This window comes from Dioszegia hungarica (genome assembly GCF_025882075.1).
Source record: "Dioszegia hungarica strain PDD-24b-2 chromosome Unknown MKK02contig_23, whole genome shotgun sequence".
In the NCBI taxonomy this organism is placed as follows: domain Eukaryota; kingdom Fungi; phylum Basidiomycota; class Tremellomycetes; order Tremellales; family Bulleribasidiaceae; genus Dioszegia; species Dioszegia hungarica.
This window is the reverse complement of record NW_026515777.1, coordinates 24582-48030: the sequence shown is the minus strand read 5'-3', so window position 1 is coordinate 48030 and position 23449 is coordinate 24582. Positions and strand designations below refer to the sequence as shown.

Genomic DNA, 23449 nt, shown 5'->3' with positions numbered 1-23449 from the left:
CCATCTCCCCTTCTACTTTATACATCACTCAACCTCGCCCTCATAATGGCGACATTTGCCAAGTGCCAGCTGCCCGACGTGAGCGACGACAAGACCGCCGCGCCGATCTTGAACACGGAGCGACCAGACATCTTGAAGGATCTGTTCAAAAAGAAGGAGAGGCCGAGCTGGATCACCACTGTGGCAACGAGGCTCGCAAAGGAGGGCTACGTTCCACCGTAAGCCTGGCCCACCCCAGTATTGAGATACATCGGCTGACAAGCACAGTCCCTATGACGAGAACCACAGGCCGGATCTGACGAAGCCGACCTTCGCGGCTTCAGCGATGTACGGGCCGCTGGCCCCTCCGAGCATCACAGGCGTCAATGTCTATACAGCAGATGGCCAGGTAGCCCAGAAATATGAAATGCACGAATTCAAGGTGGAATTCCTCATACCCAAGAATGATGATGGTGGCGCGTTCGTCCCGTGAGTTCAGTCAATCTTGAGGCAGATACTGTACATAATTACTGACTACTGCAGGGATGAGATTCCAGACGACATAGCTCTTATCATCATCACCATGGAGCGGATGGAGAGCGCCAAAGGTCTTCCAGCTCTCAGCATGGCCTGTCGCTGGGAAAGCTATCAAGAGCTAGCTGTGAGTCTGATTGCTTTGAAAAGGCTTTAAGCTCGGAACTAACACGTAGAATCGAGGCAAGGCTCATAACAGAAGTACGGCTGTCATCAAGACGATTCAGCTTCGAGCAATGCTTCGGCAGCTGTAGGTTGATTCCCTTGCCCCGGCCTTTGTGTCTGGAAACGGAGACTGACATGACTAGTGAGCACGGCATGGACCTCGTCGGAAGCAGCTATCTCGAGTGCTTCAACTTCGCCATTGACACGTACGGCGAGCTGCTGGGCCGCTGGAATCTGTTTGCCGAGTGGTGCGATGCGGTAAAGGTGAGCCACTTTTCTCGTTGTCGAAAATGCCGCTGATGTTTCTAGCAAGACGTAGCAATACCCGCGCATCGCGATGCTGCCGTTCTTTCCGCGACTACAGCGTCTGCGGTGGCTCTGCGAGAGCACACCCTCAAGTTCCATCCAAGCGGGGCAGCCTCCATGGCCGACGCGGAGACTTTGCGCTCGACGTTCCGGGCTGCGATCATGTCCACTACATCTTCCCCGTAGTGATCACACGGTCCAGTATACCTATGCACTTTCTTTGCGTGCTACCGTATCGTGCCACTAATTATCCAAATACTGGATAGCCGGTCTCCATCAGAGCGCGATGCATGCCTTGTCCGACGGTCCGAAGCGATTTTTGCAGTGTCCGGACTGTCCGGATGAATTTTCACTTAACCTTAAATCCTCGAATGAGGAACGCGTCTCTTGCTGCTTGCGACTCTTTTTCTACATCTATCCCGCCATCTCTTCCTGTTCACTAGCACCCAACAGAGGACAGCGCGGAGATCATCCAAGATGCTCCTCTCACTGCGGAATATTGTAAGCCACCCGTTGCTCACCCGCTGACTGCAGAACTTGCGCCAACTCCTCCGCTCCCCTATCCTCATCGGCATCCTCATCCTCCTCGGTATCACCTACCTCGAGTTCCACCATGCGTCCATGTCGGATCTCTTCGGACAGGATCAGTCACTCCTGACTCAGCTAGCGACGGTCGCGCGCCCAATACCGTACCTCCACTACAGCGACTCGCCCTATGGTCCTTACGGGCTCCGGGATGACTTTTACTTTTTCCCCATCCCATCGGCAGACGGCAAGACGCTCGCCCTGGTATCGCACTTCCGCATGCACGGGCGGAACGTCTGGCCTCTTCACCTCGGCGCGGAGATATACTGTCGGGGAAACAAGGATACCGAGTGGTCATTGGCGGTCGTGAGGAGGAACCAGATGGATCGGGATCAGCACGTGTTGATTATGGAGTGCGAGGCGAGGGGAGAGTTTGCAACCTTGCGTGAGTCTGGGGTCCGACGTGGCTGATAGCAGAAATCAGACAGCCCGACTCTGGAGCCAAGAGCATCATGATACCCCTTCAAAGCATCCGTCCGCGCAAGCTCAAGGCGGGCGCCAAGGGGCCTCACGTCGTCGCAATGACGATGGTGGGGAGGTGGGATATCAGGCTGCCAGCTTGGATAGAGTATAATCTCATGCGCGGGGCCGAAGAGATCTACATCTACGACAACGTGAGTCCGCACTCGTCCAAGCTGATATCAGCAACGCGACGGGTCTGACCATACTCTCCGTACCGCCCTCGAGCCGTACATCCGCGCGGGCAAAGTCGTCCTCGTCCCCTGGTATCACGTCCTCTTTGACACCTGGGCGCCAAGCTGGGGCGACCAGCAACCGCTCGCGCTCAACCACGTCACCGCTTCGCTGGACAAGTACGCCGACTGGGCTCTTCTCTGCGATATCGACGAGTTTCCCATGTTCACCCCGCTCGACCAGAACCGGAATATCACCGACTTTACCTACGGCGGCGTTCTTGATGCGGTGCTGGCGGCTCGTCCAGACGTCCGCCAAGTGTCCATGCGGAACTGCTTCACATCCAGCGTCCCGCACAACCCCCTTCCACCGGGCGAGGTCGAGCCCATTCCCAACGCAGACATCGCCGTCGCTCCGCCCGTCACCATCCCCGTTCCGGAACCTGTTGGTCAAATCGCCCTCCTCCCCGAAACGGCCTATCGGTTCGATCAGTGCTCGGGATACCCATACCGATCCAAAACCTTTATCCGTCCCGACATGATCACCATCTCGGCGGTTCACGTACCCGGCGGAGGCGAGGGAGAGGCGTACCACGTCGAGGATCCAGATACGGGGCTGTGGCTCATGCACATGAGCGATCATATTTCCGAGGCGAGGGGGACGCAGATGACGTTGGATCTGAGCGATATATCAGAGAGGACGGGCAGGGCGGTGGGGTCGAGGTATAAGGCGTGATGGGGGATGAGTGGAGTTTGGGACATTTTTGGTTGTATGATCATCTTTTGGGTTGGCGGGCGGGGCATAGAGGGGCGGTGGGGAGTGGCTAGAGTGGCGAGAGAGATGGGAGGGGGAGTGCGGGCGACGGGAGGGTGGGGTGGCGGACGAGAATGACGCGGTGGAGAGGTATACGCCGAGGGTGGGAGATGGGACCGAAGCGGGCGGATGCGGGGATGGGAAGTCAAGGGAAACGGTTGGAAGGCGACGAGTCAAAGTGAATTTCCTTCCTGCGCGAATGTGCTTGGCTCTAGCTGATGTCCAGACCTCTCCATCTGCGGCGGGCACAGCCGACTACTGTCTCGCTCTCGGCCGGCGAACCACCCTTCCGTCCCTCCCCTCTATCCGCGTCCGATCTTCAATCTCGTCTGGTCAGTGTATCGAGCGAGGGCGTATGCGAGGCATGGGGTTGGGATGTACAGCTCGGGCTATGATCGGTGAGTCGCGCTGTTCTCCTGCTACCATCTGGCGGCTGGTCGAAGGGAAGCGGGAACGGCAGCTTTGGCACTGGGACACGACGTTACGGAAGGCGTCTGCAGGTGTGCGTGCCTCTTGCGCCGACTTTAGCTGTGTCTCCACCGGGGCCTGGGAGGGAGTTGGGTACGGACCGTGTCTGATCGAGATGGGATGGGCTGCGGAGGGAGAGAATGAAGCATGGAGCAGGAGATAGAGGAGCAGTGCTCGAGAGCTGATTGAGCAGCAGTTCCAAGTTGACCAGCCGACGTACAATCCCATCTGTGAGTATTGCCTCCTCCCCTCTCGTCTCCCCCTCACCCCAAGTTCAGTTTATACGTAGCTTTGTCCACCACCTCCAAACCTCCCCTCGTAAGACCACGCTGACGTCCCAGCCTGACCTATATCTTCGTCTCCTCATGTTCCCCCTCCTACGTCATATACGCGCCACCTTCCCCGCGATCACCCACATGTATCAGCCCGCATCTGCCACAGCGTGAGCGTACCAGGTGGCCATACAGTCTTGGCTGCTGGGAAGGGCAGAGCGGGGGAAGGCTGTGTGGAGTACGAGAGGGAACGAAGGCGGAGGGGAATTGCGGAGAGACGGGGAAGAAAAACTAGATCTTGGGCTATTTGGGCAGTCGTCTGTTAGGTATAGAGCATATGTATTTGCTGACTAGACTGATCGTACTGATTGACTGACCTCTTGGGCTGCTCTGGTGTCTACATTGCATCGAGACCGGTTTCTCCGTGATTTGAGCTGCTGAGTACTCTTCCTGGTAGGAAACGCATACTGATAATACGAGAACTTTCTAAGATTTGAATACCACCCGCATCCTGCTATCCTCTTACCGTATTTAAATCAGGACCTGGGTGTGGCGTCACAACTAGAGTATGTGTATCCGGTCATCAGCGCAACCTGAACCCGCGCGTCCGAGGTGGTCTGATCTGCTGTCATAATAGAAAGCACCAGAGCTATCGTACGGGTACTGCAGCTACTCCTTTCGCCGCAGACATAAGGGATGACAATGCGGCGAAACGCGACATGTACTCATCCCTTCTGAATACCTCGGGGAAACCCGCACAGGCAGAGACGGTTGGCGGTATCTCTGCGAGGAAGGGAGGAGAAACCTATCTTATCTCTCCATTTCGGTACCAAGCAGCCATGTCCAATCCCTCTCCCAGCATCCGTTCCAGCACCCCCGCTAATTGGCTCGACTCGGTACGGCGCGCCTTGGGCGAGAATCCCGCAGATGAGCGCTTTCGAGTCATAGTCAACGATGAAGACTTTGCGGAAGGTATCGCGAGTTCCTGCGTCGTCAAGTACCTCATCGGTAAGCGTCCGGTGGTATCTGGACTGTGCGCCTTTTACTTGAATCAGACCGCTAACGCGAAAGTCGAGAACGGGATGGTGGCCGTTGTCACAGAAGAGGAGTACATTAATCATGCGGGAAAGTATGGGCAATCGCAGAGTTCCGCGGAGGAGGATGCTATTCCTGATGTCGATGAGGGTCTTGGCCAGGTCGTTGCCCAGCCTGGCGCCGGCTGGATCCAACGTACATGAGAAAAGCCTTCCCGCCGCTTCGTATGCATGGGCAAGGGCTCAGGAGCGAGAGATCGTGTCGTCCGTTACTTTCCTCCTTCACATATTTTCAGTGGATCTGAATAGATCTGAATGGTCGTCTCAGACTCTCTACGTCTCTTAGTACAGATTCTTCATGAAGAGCGTATCCACTTGCGGCTTCAATGACAACTTGCAGTACGCTCAGCACTCAGTGGCAGTCAGTGGCGAATCGAGGAATGAGGTGTTGGCGCAGATGACGGCATCCCACCGGACCCTTTTTTCTTGAAAACCTTCTTCTACTCTTCTTCCTGTCCTCACAGGCTTACAGCAAGCAGCGCGCCCAGCCGGCATGACCATCTCAGGTCTAATCCTTCTCAGTCCTGCTGCTCTGTACGACCACCAAGCACCGGAGCGGCCCTTTGAGCAAGCTTGGGCACTGTCCCGGAGATCCTGCCGCAACTGCCGCACCGCCCTTACCGCATCCGGCAACCCTCACCCGAAAATAGCTTAAAGCTGTCCACTCATTTGCTTGCGTCACCACTTGTCCATCTGATTTTCACCTTATCTATACCGAAAGAGTACACTCTACAGGGTAGATCCTACTTGCGGTACAAGTAGAGCGGGGACGGTATGGCGGCGGTGTACATAGTGCAAGGGAGGCACCGCTTCGGGCGGTTGGAAGCGGATGTGCGTTGGTTCGGACCTCGTGGGGTCGGAGCCGGGCGGTGCTTCCGGGCGATAGCATAGGGCATGAGAAAAGATATAAGAAGAGGGACCCGGCGCTGCTCACAACAACTCATATTCCGCGCCATCCTCACTCTATAATCTGGACTCTATACTTATAATGCGCTCAGCGACTCTTCTTACTCTTGGCGGACTGGCGGGGCTGGTGTCTGCTCACAAGGGGTGCGGTGGACCAGGACATGAGGTCGTACGGAGGAACCCTGGTGGGCCTGTCGTGACGTTGGAGGAAGCACGTGGCGGGCGTAAGCGCGCAAACAGCAGTAAGTGCTCCTCTCTCTGCGAATAACCAAGCTGACGCCCAGACCCCTGCGACGGCTACACCTACCCTCCTACCCAGAACCTCACCTCCTCCTACCCCAATCCCTATAATATCGCCACCCTCCTCCCCTCTGATACCGCCGCCCGGACCCTCTTCTCCAGTATCGACGCCCACGTCCGCTCCGCCCTACCCACCACCTACCCGAAAGGCAACCCCGACGGCTCACATCCTGGTCTTGTGTATGATGGCGGTGCCGACCCGGACTGCTGGTGGACTTATACCCAATGTACGACTCCCAAGAACGCGACGGGGCTGCAGAGGGATATCACGACGGTGCCGGAGCCGGGGAGCTATGGGTTGACGTATGATGATGGGCCGAATTGCGGGAATGCACCGCTGTATGATTGGATGGAGCAGAACGACGTGAGGGCGACACTGTGAGCTGGCTCTATCGGTAGTGATGGACAAGCTGACAAGCAGGTTCTATATCGGTGGGAACGTACTGAACTGGCCTTTGCAAGCTATCAGCGGTCACGAAGGCGGGCACGAGATTTGCGTCCACACCTGGTCACATCAGTAAGTATTTGCATACCACCTATCACGCTTGATATCTTTTCCTCCGCTTCCTCGTCGAGGACCCTCTCATTATGAGTCTCGCTGACGTACAGCTATATGACCGCCCTCTCCAATGAACAAGTCTTCGCCGAGCTCTACTATACCCAGCGAATCATCAAGGACGTCCTCGGCGTCACGCCCTTGTGCTGGCGCCCGCCTTATGGTGACATCGACAATCGGGTCCGGATGATCGCTGCCGGACTCAACTTGACCACTGTGGTATGGTCCGAAGACTCTGTAAGTTCCTTACCTGCGCTTCTTGAAGACCAAGAGCTGACGAGCAGTCCGACTGGTCGCTTGACTCTGGAACCCCCCAGTCCAAGATCGATGCAAATTACCAAGGCTTCATCGATAAGCAGAAGAGTGGGCAGTATGCCAATTTTGGTCCGGTTGTTCTTTCGCACGAGCTCAGTGAGTATTATCTGGAAGCAGGAAGGAATGAGCTGATGATCAGGTGCCGCCACAATCAACGAAGCGCTCAAATTCCTCCCTTCCCTCAAAGCCGCATTCACCCATCTTGTCCCTATCGCTACCGCCTACAACATCTCGCATCCCTACGCCGAGGAGGACATCTTCTACCCGTCTTTCGCAGAGTATGTGGCTGGGGAGGAGGACACCGTTACATCTAGTTTGAGCTCGATCACTTCGACATCCACCTCGGCATCGTCCTCTACTTCATCTGCGAGTACGACATCGTCCTCGGTATCGGCGTCGAGCACTAGCTCGGCTGCTTTGTCCTCATCATCAGCTGCTGCCCCAGCATCGCCGAGCGAGGGGACGAGCAACCACAATGCCCAACCCATATCAGCGGGGTGGCGCGTCGAGCCGAGATTGGGATTATCGCTGGCTCTGGCGATTATCTGCGGTGCGGCTATATGAGCGGGGTCGGGGATGGCGAGCGGGGATACCAAGGACACTTGACAGGACATTACGGACAATCAGGACGATCAGTGTAGCCATAGATAGACAGTCACGCTCATGCACTTTATAATCAGTCACTTCAGTTAGCAAGAGTATCAGTCGAGTGCATGATATAAGGGACCATTTTTGCCCCCTCAGACAACGACCACGTCCACCCCTTCCTCCCCATGCAGCCCACTCCTCCACCCACACCGCCACTTGTCGCTATTCAACGCCTTGCCCTCCGTCGTCGTCGCCATCCCCCCAATGTGGTCCTGAACCAACCTCGACGAGATGATCATCCTCCCCTTATCTTTTCGGTCGCGCTCGCATACGCCCGGGCGACCGAGGAGGCAGTCCTGTACGAGCACGTCGGGCGGAGGTCTGACGAAAGAGGCAGGGACGATATCGGTCGAGTGGAGGCGTAAGAGGCGGGACAAGAGGGGGAGGAGGGTGTGGTGGATGATGAGACCGCTATAGTCAGTTCGAGCTATTTGAGGGCTCACCTTCCGCCAGTCCCTACGAAACCAGAGCCGATGTCGCCTTCCCTTGCTGTCCGCCGATTCTCCAACATCGCCATCACCGTACCCACGACTTCCCACCCGCCTGGACAGACTGGAAAGTCGTCCTCCACTAACATGACCCACTCTGCCCGTCCCTCGCGCTCGTATGCCCATCGAAACGCCTCGGCGAGGTGCAGGTATTGGTCGGGCCTTTCGCCGGGATGGGTGTCGGTATCGGTGTGAGATGTGACAGCGAGGTAGTCGGCCTGGATTTCATCGAAGGCGGGATGGAAGGAGTGGTGGGTGAATGCGGATAGGGTGATATCATGAAGGTGCGGGAGGTACGAGTCGATAGTGGTACGGAGGATGTGGGTGGAGATGGCGATGTCGACAGGACGGGGATAGGATAGGACGATGACGTCTAAAAGGGGTGTCGGAGAGGAAGGGAAGGGTAGGCGGAAGGTCGAGCGGTAGTCGAGAATGAAGTAGGAGATGAGTAAACCCAGAAAAGCCAGGGAGGGGCCACCGAGATGCGATGGGGGGCGTGAGGTGGTCTTCTCGTCGTCTGGCTCGATACCCGAGTTGGGCGAGCCGGGTGCGAGGGTACAGCCTTTCCGAGCGGGACGAGCGATGCGGTAGCCCAAAGCGAGGGCCATACTAAGCAGAGTGGACGGCCCATACGTCCAGGGCGCCCTCTCGAGGACGCACCACCCCGTCGTCAACGCCGGTATGACCAACCACCGATATCTCCAAGCTGGCACCGCCGTCATCTCCACCGCCATCAACGCCAGCAGCGGCGGTCCTATCCCCACAGAGGGTTCATAAAGGGCCCAGTGCGAGAACAAGGCTGGGTACGCCCATCCTACCGACCGGCTGAATATGAAGCCGACCGTCGTCCGAAGTAGGTTGAGAAGCAGGGTGTAGGCGTATCCCCATCCGAGCGCCGCGCGGGAGTGTGGGATGACGAGTAACGTTGAGGCTTGGGTCAGCCGCGCGACCAGAGCGCAGAGAGTGGATTGAGTGGCCCAGGGGGTGAGGAAGAGAGGATAGAGGCGGTGCGAGTGGATGAGCGCGCGCGGGGTGAACGGCTCGAGCGGGGACGAGAGGAGTAGGGGGAGGATGAGGGATGCAGCCGCGAGGATGCCTGGGAGTTGAGCTTGCTGTATCATCACTGTCGCAGATAGGGAGGTAGAGGTGAATGAGCTATAGATGACTTACCAAGCAGTGCATGAGATCCCTCAAAGGAGGTTGAAAACAGTTTCGAAAAGAAGCTCCGAAGTCCGAGTCCGAGCGCCGTTCCTAGTCTAGTCCGCCTCCGCCAAGCCTACCTGGATATCATGCATGCGTCGCCCGCCGAGCAGCACTTCTGGTTGTCTGTATCAGCTGGTATATCTTCCGTATTCAGTAGCGCCTCCGTTAGCATTTCCTGTTGCTGAGGTTGTGGACTGGACATGGTATGATCCCGAGGAATGCGGTGTGGCGAGGGAGGGGCAAGCGAGACGTGTGGCAGTCGATCCTGGCATGTTGATTGCGCTGTCTCTTATTCGCTGAGTCTGTGGAGTGACGAGCTAGACATGGATATCGCCATCTTGTGCCACCTGGTCAGCTGGACGAGAGGATCTACCCATCCCAAAAGACAGCGCGAACGCGGCTTCATGCCTGATTTGCCACCCGCTCTTTGGGTCCTCTAGGCTGCGGTCGTGCCACCTTAGAGCGTAGAGCGATACATTAATGCAGCTCTATCGGTACTGCTCTGTCAGCTCATCGCTTCAAGGTATTGCCCGCCCTGGTAGCCACTCTGTCCGCCCTTCTGCCCCGTGAGATCTGGCGCTCAGCTCACCGTATCATCCTCGCCTGACGGCACCATACCGTCCCATCACTACGATTTGCCAGCTCCTCGCCAGCATCCCTAGCATCCTCTACATACCCTCGCCGACCTAACGTGCTGACGACTCTATCTACCGCAAGAGGCAGAGGCAGGCCATACCTCCTACTCTGCCAAATTGCCCTAACCGGCCTGACGTCATACCCTGTTTACGTTACGTTACCCTTCCCGTTCCCGGTCAGATCAAGCTGCAGCTGCTCAGGTCTATTTCTCCTCTCCCTTGTACATACTACACTGTACCATAGCATACCGCTACACACAACAGCTATCGCTCTCTCACACCCACAGCCATTCTGGCGACCCTCTCGACCCAACTACCCCTTCTACACCTACGGAATGAGCATCTTCCGGAGCAAACGCTCCTCGACCCGTACCCCGTCCATCTCGGCCGGGGCTGACTCTATCGTCTCCCGGGAAGCCCTTACCACGCCCCACCCCTCCTCTCGCTCGGCCGGTATACCCCGTCCTGACCGCCGGATGCCCAAAGAGAACATTGGCGTCACACGCCTGCTCGAGACGTACGACGAGTTTGCGCACCTGCAGCAGGTGGTAGCGAGCATGGAGGCCGAGTTGGCGGCTGAGCGGGAGCGGGCCGAAGTCGCGGAGGATGCCAAGGCGGCGCTAGAGATACAGCTCAGAGAAGAGAAGGACGGGAGGGAGGCGGATGGCGTCAAGGGTGGGAAAGACCTCAAGGCGGCAGAGGTGGCGAGGGAGAAGAAGATCCGGGGGGATCTCGAGCCAAAAATCAAGGATCTGACGGAAAAGCTCGCCAAGACGGAAAAGGAGAGGAATGAGCTCAAGAAGGAGGTCAAGGAGAAGGTGGATGGGATGAATCGGTGGATCGTCAGTCTGGAGAAGTTGAGCAAGGATAGGGCGCTGGCGGAGGGGAGGGAGCGGACGGCGGCGGAGGAGAGGAAGAAGCTGGATGAGAAGCTCAAGGAGCTGGATGGGGAGATTTTGGTCGGGATGAAGGGGTGGGCAAAGAAGGAGGAGGAGAAGATTGCGGTGGTGGAGGAGGGGGAGGTCAAGGCTGGGGAGGATATCAAGGCTTAGGGATGGACATATCATAGACAAGATAGGGAAGATAGCTTATATAATAGTTAGCGGTGTAAGTAGGTAAGATGAGCTACTAATCTCCAGCCAGACTGACATGGTGTGAGATTCCTGACCACACTCACTGAGCCAGATGCGCTTGCCATTGCAGTCATGCTGCCCACTAGTGACACCAGATCAATTCTTCAAGGCCTAGCGAGCGATAATTTGGCTGCTCATTCCTCGTCGGATCAGACAGTCACGATACATCGGTGTACCAATCGGGAACAACAATGATGCTAGGCGCTGGACTCGAGCGAGGATATGTAAGTCCTCGCCTCTTCCGCCACTCTCGCCACCTCCTCAGCGTTGCCTGTCGCATCGCAGAACCTCTCCACAAACCCCTTCAGCGACGCGTTCTCAGCTGTGAGACTCTCTTTGACCCCGTGCAGAGTATCCCTCTGTTCCATCAAGTACCAGAGGACGTCGCGCGCGCGGGCTCGTGCGTCTTTGGAACCGCCTTCAGTCGATCGATCCTGAGAAAGGACACTGTCCGCGAAGCTGTTGCATGTGCCGGTGCGACGGTCTGAGGAACTCAGCTATATTCCGCGCCGACTGAGAAGAGAACAAGTGTGGGTCACGCATGAGCGTCCACTGATCGAAATCTGCGGGGTCTTTCAGCACAGCTTCATCGATTTCCCGACGGGTCGGCATGGTGGGGATGCTGGAGATGGAAGAAGACTGATATACGTTCGGTTGATCAGGAGATCAAGGCAGAAGTCAGGTGAGTGTCTGGATGGGACGAGGTACAAACCCCAAAAGTGGCGAGGTGGCGAGACAGTACAATGCGAATCTGATCGATGACGGCCGACAGTGACTACTAGGTCTATACTTCCATTGACATCTGCCCCCTCACAGCTCTTTGACACGTCGAGTCGGTAGAATCTGCTGGAACTACACGTCCTGGCCATCATACCCCAGCCACTCAGCGAGATCAAGAGAAGACACCCCCAGCTGCTCAACTCGCGTTCGCCATTCTGACCACATGTAAGTATGACTGGACTACCAGGCAAGTATCGATCCACCTTCATCGCGTATCATTAGCCATAGTTCAAGCTCTTCGAGGCCGAGCAGCGACGCTTCCTAGGCGTCAGCAGCTGTGGACTTTTCCCCTGATCCTGACCCATACTGACCCACTCTGAGATCTCTTACCACGCTGACCCAGCCAGATGTGCTGCATCATCATCGCGCTGCAGACCGCGGAGAGCTCGGATGCTCGTCCCCTGCGGGGTCTACTGATACATCGGAACAGAAGTGGCTGGAACAGCAAATCCGCCTAGACATCCAAGCTGGGCTTCAGCGAGGACGTGAAAGTACTGGCCTTCTGCGCCTCTTTCCAAGCACCTTCGGAGAAGCCGCAAAAGCTCTCCACGAACTGCCTCAGAGTCGCGTGCTCGTCCTTGACCTCAGGGTATCTGTCCGCGATGTCCTCCAGCGCCGCATTCCTCACGCTGAAATCGTCTCTCTGCTTTTGTAAGCCGTAGAGCAGCGTTACAATTGACCCCCGGAGGCGCGTGAGTGAGTCATCATCCTCTGCCTTTCGTGCGTTCGTGAGGATGCGATCCGCGAGGCTTTGGCTTCTCCCGAGACGGATGGCTGGTAAAGTCAGCTATATCCGCAGGAATATCTAAGAGAAAGTTGGATGCTTCAGCTCTTACTCACAAGCCGTCCTCTCTTTGGTGTCCGATGGGGGATAGTAGCCACTGATGGCGGCCTCAGGATGGATGGACATGTCGGAGCTGTCAACGTGAGGTGCGGACATGTCGAATGTGTCGGAGAGCGTCGGCTGTGATGTGTCGACTGGGAATGCGGTTTCTGTATCGGTGCGGATGAAAGAGGCAAAGCAGAAGGAGGTGGACGATACGACCCTGATCGAGGGTAGCAGTCAGGATATACTGATCCATTCACAGCCGGGTCTCCTTTCACCTCTTGCTCCTGACCGTTCTGGCACGTCACCTCTTGGAATGCACCAGAACTTATCGCTTCTACTCTGACCAATGTAATATACGGGGCAACGTCTAGCCCTTGGTTACCGCTTAAAGATAGAAAACGCCTCATGTCTCACCGCTCGGCGATCTGACATCAAGGTCATAGCAGAGAGATAGTGGTCACTGACGCTGTGTAGAAGACGGAAGGTAAAGGCGCGGCGGGGCGCAAGCAGATGCGCTGGGGTCTCCTGGGGAGGCTCTACGATGTTCGAGCACGTGCGAGCTCATACTCCTAGGTAGGTCGACAAGAGCATGCTCCTTGTGATCAGATGCACCACTCACGGTACTGACTGGTCACACTTGGTCGCGATTTCGCGAGGCCCAGGCATGAGGCGTATGAGGTGCACGCGTGAACATTACAGCTGATACGTCTATGTACATCTCCTCACCCCATGTCCCGCCGAGCGAAAACCTCACGACACCACCCGCCTCGAGTTATCGCTCATCCATCTCAGTCCGGCTGTGCGTGCTTTCGACCCGCGGTCTCAACAGCCACTGCAGAAACGTCCCACCAGGCCACGTGCTCGCCCTTGTACTCGCCCTTTGAGATTCACATACTGTCCTCTCCCCCTCCAGCTCGTCCACCCGCTTGCGCAACCCCTGGATCTCCGTCTCACTCTCGGCGAGCAACCTTTCGAGTTCCTGATTGTGTTCTTCCGCAGACTCTATGCTCTGCGCCACCTTGGCGTCGTCCTCCGCAATCTGAGACACATACGTCGCAAAGGCCTCGAGGGCGGCACGGTAGACTGTTCCGGCATCGGTACCCTGCTGCTCGGCTGTAGATGCGGCAGTGATCGCTGTCTTGAGAACGTGAAGGTGCTCGGCTATGCGATTAGCAGCTAATCGCTCGGGCTGAGGGCGAGGGCGATCGCAAAGCCGCAGTTGAGGGGGACTTACAAGGGTTCATATCTGCTGCGTCTGACTTGATTCGGTTCGTAAATGTGATGGGGTAAAGTGACGGTCGACTAGACTGAGCGGGGGCTATCAGCTTTGCCGTGATAGATGATCGGATGTGAGGGATAAGGGTCGAAGTGAGGATGATGAGCGGGTGGTGAATGACTGTTTGGACCCCACGATCCAGTCGCTGACCGCAAGAGATGCGGAAATCCTTTTTGGTGCAGTCTTCCTTACATGCCAGACCCCTGTCCTGGGATGGTCACAGGTGAGAGCCCATGCCTCACGTGCTTTGACTAAGCGACAGGCCTGACAGAGCCGATGCAGCCAGGCAGCCATAGCGTGGTTGCAAACGTTGCAGGGCGGATGATGTTAATGATGGGGTGCACCAGAGATCAGAGGAGCTGGTATGATCTTGGATGAAAGGGAGCCGACCGTCGATGACAGATGTCTCTAGCTACAGTGTTGACGGACCTGGCTGGCTCGTTCCCCTAGATACCCCTTCCCTCTGCTCCCACTGGCAGATCTGGCAGCGCATTTCACCTTGGATCCTCCATATGCACGTGCTATTCGTCGTCTTGATAGTCTTCACTGCGTCTCTTGGCGTTTGCCACCCTGCTTCCCGAGCGCGCACAGCTATGGGTATGAGCGGCTATGGTCAACCCAAGTGTCCTGTTCACACCGTCAATATTACCGATGCATATTATCCCTTGCACCGCCCTCCCTGTCACAGTAGCCTCTGTTCTTGACTCAGCGGCCACTTGATTGCGCTGTACTGCTGTATGACCTGGTAGCCCGAGACGCGCCGGAGACAGATGTGCAAGTACCCTGCCACACTGCTACACCTCTTCCCAGATCTATCCACCGCTCCCTCTCCTTCCTATCCTCCCTCCTCCGCCCATTCACACCGAGACCCACGCTGAATTTCTGACTCTCAGCTATATGCAGCCTGCCCTAGCGTCGCACCTGCGCTACCTGCATACGCTCTGTGTGAAACCCTGTGAAACTGCTGCTGATACAAGCATCTTTGACTGTCGGACGAGACTTTTAGGTCTGGATCCGGGCGGGCGGGCCGGGTCAACGTCACTGATTTACGGCATGTAAACACAGCTTTTTGGCTCGAGATCTTCGCTTCCCGCTTTATCTGCCTTTGCTGACCTGTCTGTATCGTATGGGTATAGGTGTGTAGGGCTATGCCTGCTTCTGCTTCCTATCTTCTCTCTATATAATATCGACCCCTCCCTCACCCTCCTCTTCCCCTCTCCCAAATCCTCCGTCGAAATGCTCGCCTCGACATTCTTGTTCACCCTCCCCCTCCTCGCGGCGCCAGTATGGGCCGTCCCGGCGCATGGCATCGTCAACCCCTTGGCCAAGGTCAAGCGGGCCGAGCCTGAAGAGGTAGTCGAGCTCTTCAAGAGGCAGAGTGGTGAGTTCATCCATCTCTCAGGATGAATTGGGGTGAGGAGAGGGAGACGGACCTGCGGTCCAAGCGCAGGCGTCGGCGATAAGGGATAGGACACAAGAGTGGTCCACTCTTCTCTTGTCGGCTCATGATCTCCATCCCCTCCGTCTCTGGCTTCGCCCTACTCGCGAGCTGCGCTGACCCCCAGCCTACCCCGCAACCAACCAGATCCCTCCCGACTCGTCCATCCCCAAAGCCTGGCTCGACAAGCTCGCCTCCATCCACCTCCCCTCCGACGTCCCCGTATCTACCGGTACCCCTCTCCCCGCCTATGGCTCTCGGTCAAAATCAGACCCAGCCATCTGCTCCTTCACGTACGAATGCCGGAACCCCGAAGATCTCTACGCGCCGACAGCGGGGAGTATCAGCTTTACGTTTGATGATGGTGTGTCGGGCGGGTCGGACTCGTTGAGGAATTATATGGCCGGGATGGGGACGATGGGCAAGGCGACGCACTTTATGATTGGAAGTTATATTGCGAACGAGTGAGTCGAGTGTAGAGGGTAGCGGGGGAAAGAGATTGGGAAGGGACGTAGACTGACTGGCAGTATGGAAAAGTTCAAGTCGGTCGCTAGTGCTGGTGCTCATATCGGTGTCCACACCTGGTCCCACAACTACAGTGAGTTGATGGGTTCGCGGCTATTATCCTTGATCTATCTTCATCCTTACCTGTCCTATCTCGCGTATCCTCGTCCCACCACTGCTATCTGCTCTCCAATCTTGCTACCATCTATCCCCTATCCTCCTTCTTGCACAATCACCGACTGCTCCTCGGTCTTTCTGCTAACCCTATATTTGCCACATCTGTTCCTTTCTCCCAGCTATCGCTAACTCCCAGTGACCACCCTCACCAACAACCAAGTCGTCGCCGAGCTCGGCTGGACCATGCAGATCATCTCGGACCTCAACGGCGGCCGTGTCCCTCGTTTCTGGCGCCCACCCTTCGGCGACGTCGACAACCGTGTCCGCGCCATCGCCAAAGGCGTCTTCGGCCTCGAGACCGTCATCTGGAACCACGACACCGGGGACTGGAACCTCGACCAAGGCAACAGCTACACCATCCCCTCCATCATCGCCCAATACACCCAATGGCTCGGTGACAAGTCCCAAGGCCTCAATGTGCTCGAGCACGAGGTCCGGCCCAGCCAGATCGAGGTCTTCAAGACCATCTACCCGCTCGCGCAGCAGATGGGATGGAAGGTTGGGAATGTGGCGGACATGTGGGGGAAGCCGTGGTACCAGAATGCGGCGACCGGGAATGGGACAGTCACGCCCATGTCGGTCGGTGCGGGTGGGGCTTCTATTGCGGCGGCTTCGTCTTCGGCTTCGGCGTCAGCATCGGCAAACTCTACCTCGGCGGCATCTACCTCGAGAGCCAACTCTACCTCCGCTTCCTCATCCTCCACATCGGTCTCGGCGAGCATCACCTCTTCTACCTCGGCAGCAGCTACCAACAACGCCGCGGTCGCCTCGCCATCAGCAAGCAAGGTGTCAGGGGCGGAGCAGAGGTGGGCGGTAGTAGGATGGGGAATGGTCATCCCGGCGCTTGGGATGTGGGTGTTGCTTTAACGGAACGGCACTTCGATTTCGATGGACAATTGGACACTATAGATAGATGTCGGACACTGTAGATAGAGAATGGACACTGTAGATAGCATGCATGGTATCATGAGCCGCAGCCGCAGGAATGCCAATGACGTAACGTGTTTCAGATCGCAGCTTCCTCGTCAGCCTCGTCAACATCTACGATACTGGCACATCTCGCACTGTACTGCTCTATCTATCATACAGAATGGCACACGCACAGCAAGACATGCGAGCTGTCCAGTCGGTCCAGCACCGGTCGTCCACGTCGAGCACGGACATGCTAAAGCCCAGAGCAGGTGGATCTTGACAGAAAAGTGGAAGCAAGTTCAAGCCTTGTTTCTGATGCTGAGCCGCAGAAACGCCGAACTACCATCCTCATGAGCGGAAAAGCAGTAATCCCTCAGAGCTATTACGGAGCGTACATGCGCATAGAGCCATGGTAAGAGGCCATTATAGATTCATCCAAGAAAGCTACGGAAATAGTCCATCTTCCCTCAGTCCCGCTCCGCTAGCCTGGGAACCCATCACGCCTAGGCTGACTGGCTACAGATCTTGACCAAGTCGGAAGGGATCATCTGACCGAGATACTGATCGATATCAGCTCAAGCCATGATTCCCATAGATCGAGCACACTCACATCGAAGAACTTTTGCACGGGGACCATGTTGAGCGTACCGAGCGGGGTGGATGTCTTCATGGGTTGACCCTTCCACAACACACGGATGTAGTAGTCGCCACTGACTTTCTTCCAGAGTTCAAAGACGACCTCCGAGCCCATACCTGGCCAGACCATTGTTCTACCGTCAGCTACTGCCCTCGCCAGCACGGGTCACTAGCCACTCACTCGATCTGTAACAACCCCAGAAGCGGCGAAATCGAGCCATCATGCGCGACATTATGCCAGTACTTGGTGGTGCTCGATCCGTCCATGTTGGCCCGCATGTGTTCCTGTAGTTCGAGGAAGAATGCACCGTACCGCAGCGCAGAATACGCCGTGCTGTTGGCGGCCGACCGGAAGTAGTAGTCGTACTCGTAATTCCCGAGTCGATACACCGTATTCGCGTCTTCTTGGGTGATACACTGGGACGTCGCGTTGACGCTGCAGGGCAGGGACTTGCCGTGGCATTGATGTGCGCTCAAATTGTCGTAGTAGTGGTCGAGAGAGGTATGCCAGCCGCCGGTATCTGGTCGCGCGATGCCGGAGACGTTGTCGAGACGCGAGTACAGGGCCGCCGAGGCATTCAGGTGAGCCGCCCATGCAGGGTTGGAACCGGTGTAGTTGGCCCGGAGGGAATTGGCGAGGGGGCAGGAGAGAGTAGGTTCGAGCGAGTCATAGTCGCTGCTCTAAAGTGATTTAGCTCGCGCAACGGAAGAGGACCCAAGCTTGGCCATGAGCTTACCTGGATATACGCTGCAAGGTCCGCAACATTCTCAAACATACCCTTGGCCAGCCCACCGAGCACCTGAGACGTGATGACATTGTTGGTCACGCGGAAGGAGATCTTATTGTGGTCGAGATCCTTGGGCAAGAAGCCCAGCTTGTCGCGGTAGACTGCAGCGAGATCTTTGCCGTGTGTATGCGAATCCTCCAGCCCGCCCTCGGTTATTTGGGGGAATTGGCAGCTCGAGCCGGGGAAACCGGGACCGACAGTGGTGGTGAAGGGATTGGTGTAGTCCTTGAACCCCTGCCAGGATATAGGGACGACGTCCGATGCGATCCCGGTGGCATTCCTACCGTCTGCGATATCAGATCAAGCCATGAACTAAGGGTGAGAGGATACGTACAGTGATATGGCCCGTTGAGGCTACAGTCCCACGTCTGGTCCTGCTTGAAGAACGTATTGGAGGCGTACGGCGTACGCTTGTGATGCCGGTGTATAACCTCTACGTAGGAGAGTCTGAAGTAGTGTCAGCCCTAGCTGCAGCGCAACAAAAGAATTAACGGACGCATAGTCGGAGCTCGGTACTTGATACTCTTGCGCCCGAACGTGTGGCATCTACGACTCAGCATTTTATAACGACCAGAAGGAGAGGGAAGTACATTGCACCAATTGTATACCCCATAATTGGCGTCAGAGACGTGAGACGAGTTGTAGATGCCTGGCGCACCGGTACCGTTGATCACAGCGGCAAGGTTATTGATGTTGGAGGCGGCTGACAGGTCAGCGCAGTCTGTCAGGCGGACAACTGGACGTACCTGGCGCATAGTGCGTGCCGAAAATGTTCATATTCACAGACATGGTAAGTGGTCAGCGTGAATGTTGGGTGAGGAGGAAGGTGTGAGATGGGCCCTGGGAATCCGCCAAGCGAGTTGCACTTATACATCGTGCGGCGTGAGTAGGGAGCCGTGAGTTGGGACTGCAAACGTTTGTTTCTTTGAGGAGCGATAGCGAACGTGCTTGGAGGGCGTCCATGTCGCAGCGCAGGAATTTTCGACCCGTCTGTTGATCTCGTCTTTAGGGACGAGCCTGGACGAAATCCATGTGCACGATCAGATTTTGTGAAGCAGATCTTGCCCATGACAAGATCCACCAATGATCCCCGGCCAGTCAACCGCATCCAGAGGCAAATCTCGGCAGCCGTAACCGGGCCGGTCCAGGCACGAAGCCCGACCTCCCGAGGATCTCATCGATGATCCCTGACGGGCCCGACATTTTTAGACACTGTCTTCAGACCCGGTCTGCCTTGTTGCCATCCCTTATAAACGTGCTCAAGCTTGTGCTCGAGCACGGAACATCAGAGGCCTGTTGCATCGTAGCACGACGCCGACGCTGGATCCATCGATCCTCAAATGTTGTGCCTACCCAATTACATGAGCTCCCAGCGCTGCTCGCCCAGCGCAATCAATCGATCAAACAGCTGATCCCTCCTCACAATCTTCTTCAACTCAATCCTCTCCTCGACACCCATCATCCCCTCCCCTCTTCCACCCTCCACCGGTACCCTCCTGATGATCGTCAAGTCCAGTCCCGTCCCACCCACATCCTCCACGTTCAGCGCCCACGAAACCGTCATTTTCGCAATGTGCCCAAGTCCCGTCTTCTTCATGGCGATGATATCATTGATGGAGATGACCAGGTCGGTCTTCTCGCCGTGTGACAGGGTGCTGCTCCGCGGGTTGAGGTGGTCCGAGGTCGGGTCGAGCTGGTCTGGATGGAGCGAGACGGATTGGGAGGTGGGGACGCGGCGGATGGCAGTGAGGCAGATGCGCGCGGGGGTGAATTTGCCGCCTGGCGATGTGTGAAGGGTAGGAGGGTAGATGATGATATGTCCGGGTCCGTGCCCGACGTGGTTGACGTTGAAGCCTGATGATCAGCGTGGATATGGAGAGGTATGTCTGGGACCCACGGGATGGTGTATCGGGCGAGTCATCCTCGGACACTCCTGGAAGCTTATCAAGCAACTTGGAAGCGGGCTTCGAGTCTGACGAGATGTGGAGCCTGTCCATGGCGTTCTGTACTTTAGTGCGGTCCAAATTACCTGAAAGAATAACTCACCCTGGCCTTCTCCTCGTAATTGACCTTTTTGTGCCCAGTCATCAAAGCAAAGCTCTGGAAGATCAGCTCCAGTCCAGCCAATAGCACAGCAGTACTTACCTCCTCCTTCAAGATCCCGAGCTTGTCCCACGTCCTCCGCACCTTTGCCCTAGTACCCTTTTTCACCTTTTGCCCCAGCTTACCTATCTTCTCCTTGTTCGTCTTCTTCTCGCCCCCCTCTCTCTCATCACTCCCCCCATCCTCCTCGCCCCCATCCTCGTCCTCCTCACTTTCCCCCTCGCTGTCCTCGAGATTCCGTTCCGGCTCCGGGTGAGCGAGAGGACGCCGTTGATGTTCGGCATCACGCATGTGTCGGAGGACGAGCTGAGGATTGGTAGGTACGTCTGCGAGGATGTTGCTGCTGATCAGCTGGGACCACTGCAGGACAAAAGACTTACAACTCAATGATCAGCTTGCGACGCCAAGTGGGAATCCTTCGATCCAGCTCGTCAATGGTCCAGTCAATGACGGGCTTGCCAAACATGAGAAAGCCAAAGCCAGCGCCGCACCCCCGAGAAACCATCTTGGGCGTAATGACGAGTAACGCAACTAGGGTATTAGCTTGGTCACAGTGTGAGCTTACTGATCATGGGGAGAAGGAGAATGTAAAAGACGCGATCTCGGGAAGGCTTGACAAAAGGCGGGCATGGGTTGATGGCGCTACACGACCAATTCTACAGCCAGTACACCTCTACTCACTTTGCGATCCGCTCCCACTTGTCCACCAGTCCGCCCATAATCTTCATCCCCGGCTTGCCATACATCTCTTTCGCCATCTCCGTCCTGCCCATATCATCCGCCCCATGCTCATCCTTCGTGTGATGTTTATACTCCTTGACCATCACCCCGTTCACCTCCTCTTCCGCCTTCTCCATCACTTCCTTGCTCTTCCCGCTTGACGCCCCGCCAGGCGCAACGAGCGACATCAGAACGCTCTCCATCTGATCCGCCCAGGCTGATGCCTGCCTCTCGGACGCTGCAGGTCCCCATGGGCGCTCGGGTCCTTCGAGGACAGTAAGTGTGGTGATCGAGGTAGGGTCGGGCGGGTCGAGCGGTACAGAGACGCAGTGACGGCTGGGACCAAAGCAGTACGACCGAGACGAGGGGACGAGGACGAGGGTGGTGATGAACAGGGATAGTGTGGTGAAGATGAGTCCATGGTACCAGGCGACAATGTAAACCTTAGGATCAGCTGGTGTCCACCAGAATGACGGATCGGCTCACCCCCAAGGCAGTCGCTGTCCGCTTTCCCCCATCTTCCCACCCCCTTATCCTGATCACCTCCTTGACCACCGTCAACAGTGAGAACACCACACTCGCATAGAGCCTCTCGAGATGACTTCGTAGCTTATCGAGCGCGAATGGCTCATCCTCCGCGGGGTTGAGATCGAGCTCATCCTCGGGACGCCCACGTCCGGGTGGTGCAATGTGTACCGACTTGACGAGCTATACCATGAGCATCACTCCGCGTATTGACTCTGTAGACATACCTTTTGAGTCGAACGTATCAGAGCATCGAGATCATCATCATCCATGGGCGGGACCCTCCGCTCTCGCCGCCGCTTCTCGGCTTCGATAGCTTGTTCTATCCGTCTCTGCTCCTTGCGCTCCTCCTCTTCCCTTTCCGTCTGCTCCTTGAGATCCTGCCCGGAGAGGGGGACTGGCTGGGTATACGTCGGCGCGTCCATGACCGCAGTCAGCTCGACGACGACCGCTGGTCGGACGATCACGGCCGGCTGAGCCTGAGCGAATTTGACGGGTGGACCTGGACGTGTAGGGGATGCCGGAGTGACCCATGCCGTTGGAGCCGCAAGAAGCGGCGGTGTGGATGGTCTGGCCATCGCGCGTTGATAAGAGGCAGAGCATGGAGTTGATTGTTAGCTATATAGAGGTCAGACATTGGATCTGAGTCATGGATGGATGAGAAACAAAGGATCGACTGCGGTGATCAAAGTTCTGGACCGCTGCGGGCTGGACCTGGATTTTGCTACACATTCCTCGCATGGCCCTATGTGCGAGAAGTCATATGGTGAAGGCCGGATGAGGCAGGGCGGGCTGGGGTGGCCGAGGATTACATGCGACAAGTACAGACCAAGACGTGTTTAGCGCCCATCGCCACCATCATCTGCATACCCGCAAACCTTCTTCTCACCTCCGCACCACGCACCCCGCATCCCGCCGTCCCCTCTGCCCTTCTTCAGCCAGCCTATTATCCTCCCTATGCCCATAGCCCTTCCAGGCCATCCGATACATCGAGCCCTCTCATATCTCCCCTCAACATGTCCCCTCCCGTAGACTTGAGAATCGGGGATAACGATTGCACACCGATCTCAAACCCACCCGCCAAGATCATCATGCCCCAGCGCCTAATGACGATTCCGAAGGGGACGGCACCGGCGAGAGTACAGAGGACGATACCTCAGATGACAGCGAGGGATCCGGTCGTCGGGTAGCAAGCGGATGGGGGTGGTATAGGCGATTTGTGAGATTCTGGATGGATCAGCTTTGATCTGACGAGAAGGGGCGGTGCGGAAGGTGGAGGCCAGACTGGGAAGTCAGGGAAGAGGTAGTAGAAGAGCTAAGTGCGAGTAAATTCATGTAGTTGGAAGTCAAGGGGAGCGAGAGAGGAACGAGATCATTCCTGCCAGAAAGGAGGTGGACCACTAGCCGGGGTTGCTGTTCCGTATGGGCACATTTCGACTCCAACTCCGCTCGTGAACCCCAGCAATCTCTCCACCATTGCCCTGCGCTCACAGCCCATCACCCTCGATCCGCTCCTGCGCGTCCCGGCCCCATCTCCCCGCCCAAACTTTGATACTCGCTCGCTCGCCAGCAGCCCCTGCCCCCGTCCTCTTCTTGTCCTCCTCACTATCCCCACCCGATTCCTATCTCCCCTCTTTCACTATCCTTCTTCATGCCCAACAGTACCCATATCGCCTCCACTCACTTTGCGGTTCGCTCCCACTTGCCTGCCAATCCCCGTAACCTTCA

At 56.6% G+C, this 23449-nt stretch overlaps 9 protein-coding genes across 9 annotated transcripts; 5 read left to right on the top strand and 4 right to left on the bottom strand.

Moving 5' to 3' along the window:
• Window positions 1–45: 45 nt before the first annotated feature.
• On the top strand, window positions 46–1170 carry MKK02DRAFT_40265 (uncharacterized protein; the record flags this gene model as incomplete). Its single annotated transcript, XM_053091026.1, has 6 exons — window positions 46–218; window positions 268–468; window positions 523–640; window positions 690–763; window positions 822–942; window positions 988–1170. 6 exons carry the CDS (start codon window positions 46–48, stop codon window positions 1168–1170), a joined length of 870 nt encoding a protein of 289 aa, XP_052942880.1.
• Window positions 1171–1461: 291 nt separating this feature from the next.
• On the top strand, window positions 1462–4993 carry MKK02DRAFT_29894 (uncharacterized protein; the record flags this gene model as incomplete). The annotated part of the gene is made up of 11 exons (XM_053087938.1): window positions 1462–1485; window positions 1519–1954; window positions 1987–2183; window positions 2215–2924; window positions 3050–3193; window positions 3242–3347; window positions 3419–3517; window positions 3677–3713; window positions 3773–3801; window positions 3825–3925; window positions 4393–4993. 11 exons carry the CDS (start codon window positions 1462–1464, stop codon window positions 4991–4993), a joined length of 2484 nt encoding a protein of 827 aa, XP_052942879.1.
• Window positions 4994–5837: 844 nt separating this feature from the next.
• MKK02DRAFT_19581 (chitin deacetylase-like manno protein MP98) lies at window positions 5838–7490 on the top strand (the record flags this gene model as incomplete). Its single annotated transcript, XM_053086114.1, has 6 exons — window positions 5838–5997; window positions 6040–6433; window positions 6477–6572; window positions 6665–6848; window positions 6896–7022; window positions 7066–7490. 6 exons carry the CDS (start codon window positions 5838–5840, stop codon window positions 7488–7490), a joined length of 1386 nt encoding a protein of 461 aa, XP_052942878.1.
• Window positions 7491–7831: 341 nt separating this feature from the next.
• On the bottom strand, window positions 7832–9162 carry MKK02DRAFT_10900 (uncharacterized protein; the record flags this gene model as incomplete). The annotated part of the gene is made up of 2 exons (XM_053085505.1): window positions 7832–7985; window positions 8018–9162. Coding segments are annotated over 2 exons (1299 nt in total), but the record flags the coding sequence as incomplete, so codon positions are not given.
• A 1073-nt stretch (window positions 9163–10235) lies between these two features.
• Window positions 10236–12783, top strand: MKK02DRAFT_29891 (uncharacterized protein; the record flags this gene model as incomplete). The annotated part of the gene is made up of 9 exons (XM_053087937.1): window positions 10236–10922; window positions 11000–11007; window positions 11191–11257; window positions 11669–11715; window positions 11946–11978; window positions 12001–12080; window positions 12161–12464; window positions 12502–12505; window positions 12613–12783. 9 exons carry the CDS (start codon window positions 10236–10238, stop codon window positions 12781–12783), a joined length of 1401 nt encoding a protein of 466 aa, XP_052942876.1.
• Window positions 12784–13414: 631 nt separating this feature from the next.
• On the bottom strand, window positions 13415–14898 carry MKK02DRAFT_29890 (uncharacterized protein; the record flags this gene model as incomplete). The annotated part of the gene is made up of 6 exons (XM_053087936.1): window positions 13415–13803; window positions 13877–14126; window positions 14348–14439; window positions 14508–14597; window positions 14635–14800; window positions 14857–14898. The coding sequence occupies 6 exons, from the start codon at window positions 14896–14898 to the stop codon at window positions 13415–13417; spliced, it is 1029 nt and encodes a 342-aa protein (XP_052942875.1).
• A 587-nt stretch (window positions 14899–15485) lies between these two features.
• On the top strand, window positions 15486–16757 carry MKK02DRAFT_3485 (uncharacterized protein; the record flags this gene model as incomplete). Its single annotated transcript, XM_053089027.1, has 3 exons — window positions 15486–15820; window positions 15884–15954; window positions 16174–16757. Coding segments are annotated over 3 exons (990 nt in total), but the record flags the coding sequence as incomplete, so codon positions are not given.
• A 695-nt stretch (window positions 16758–17452) lies between these two features.
• On the bottom strand, window positions 17453–19162 carry MKK02DRAFT_40257 (phosphoglycerate mutase-like protein; the record flags this gene model as incomplete). The annotated part of the gene is made up of 8 exons (XM_053091025.1): window positions 17453–17509; window positions 17560–17719; window positions 17767–18266; window positions 18323–18660; window positions 18708–18820; window positions 18870–18919; window positions 18964–19076; window positions 19120–19162. The coding sequence occupies 8 exons, from the start codon at window positions 19160–19162 to the stop codon at window positions 17453–17455; spliced, it is 1374 nt and encodes a 457-aa protein (XP_052942873.1).
• Window positions 19163–19730: 568 nt separating this feature from the next.
• On the bottom strand, window positions 19731–22299 carry MKK02DRAFT_29887 (uncharacterized protein; the record flags this gene model as incomplete). The annotated part of the gene is made up of 9 exons (XM_053087935.1): window positions 19731–20227; window positions 20271–20376; window positions 20420–20473; window positions 20519–20816; window positions 20857–21007; window positions 21042–21118; window positions 21158–21639; window positions 21683–21904; window positions 21949–22299. 9 exons carry the CDS (start codon window positions 22297–22299, stop codon window positions 19731–19733), a joined length of 2238 nt encoding a protein of 745 aa, XP_052942872.1.
• Between the last annotated feature and the right edge of the window lie 1150 nt (window positions 22300–23449).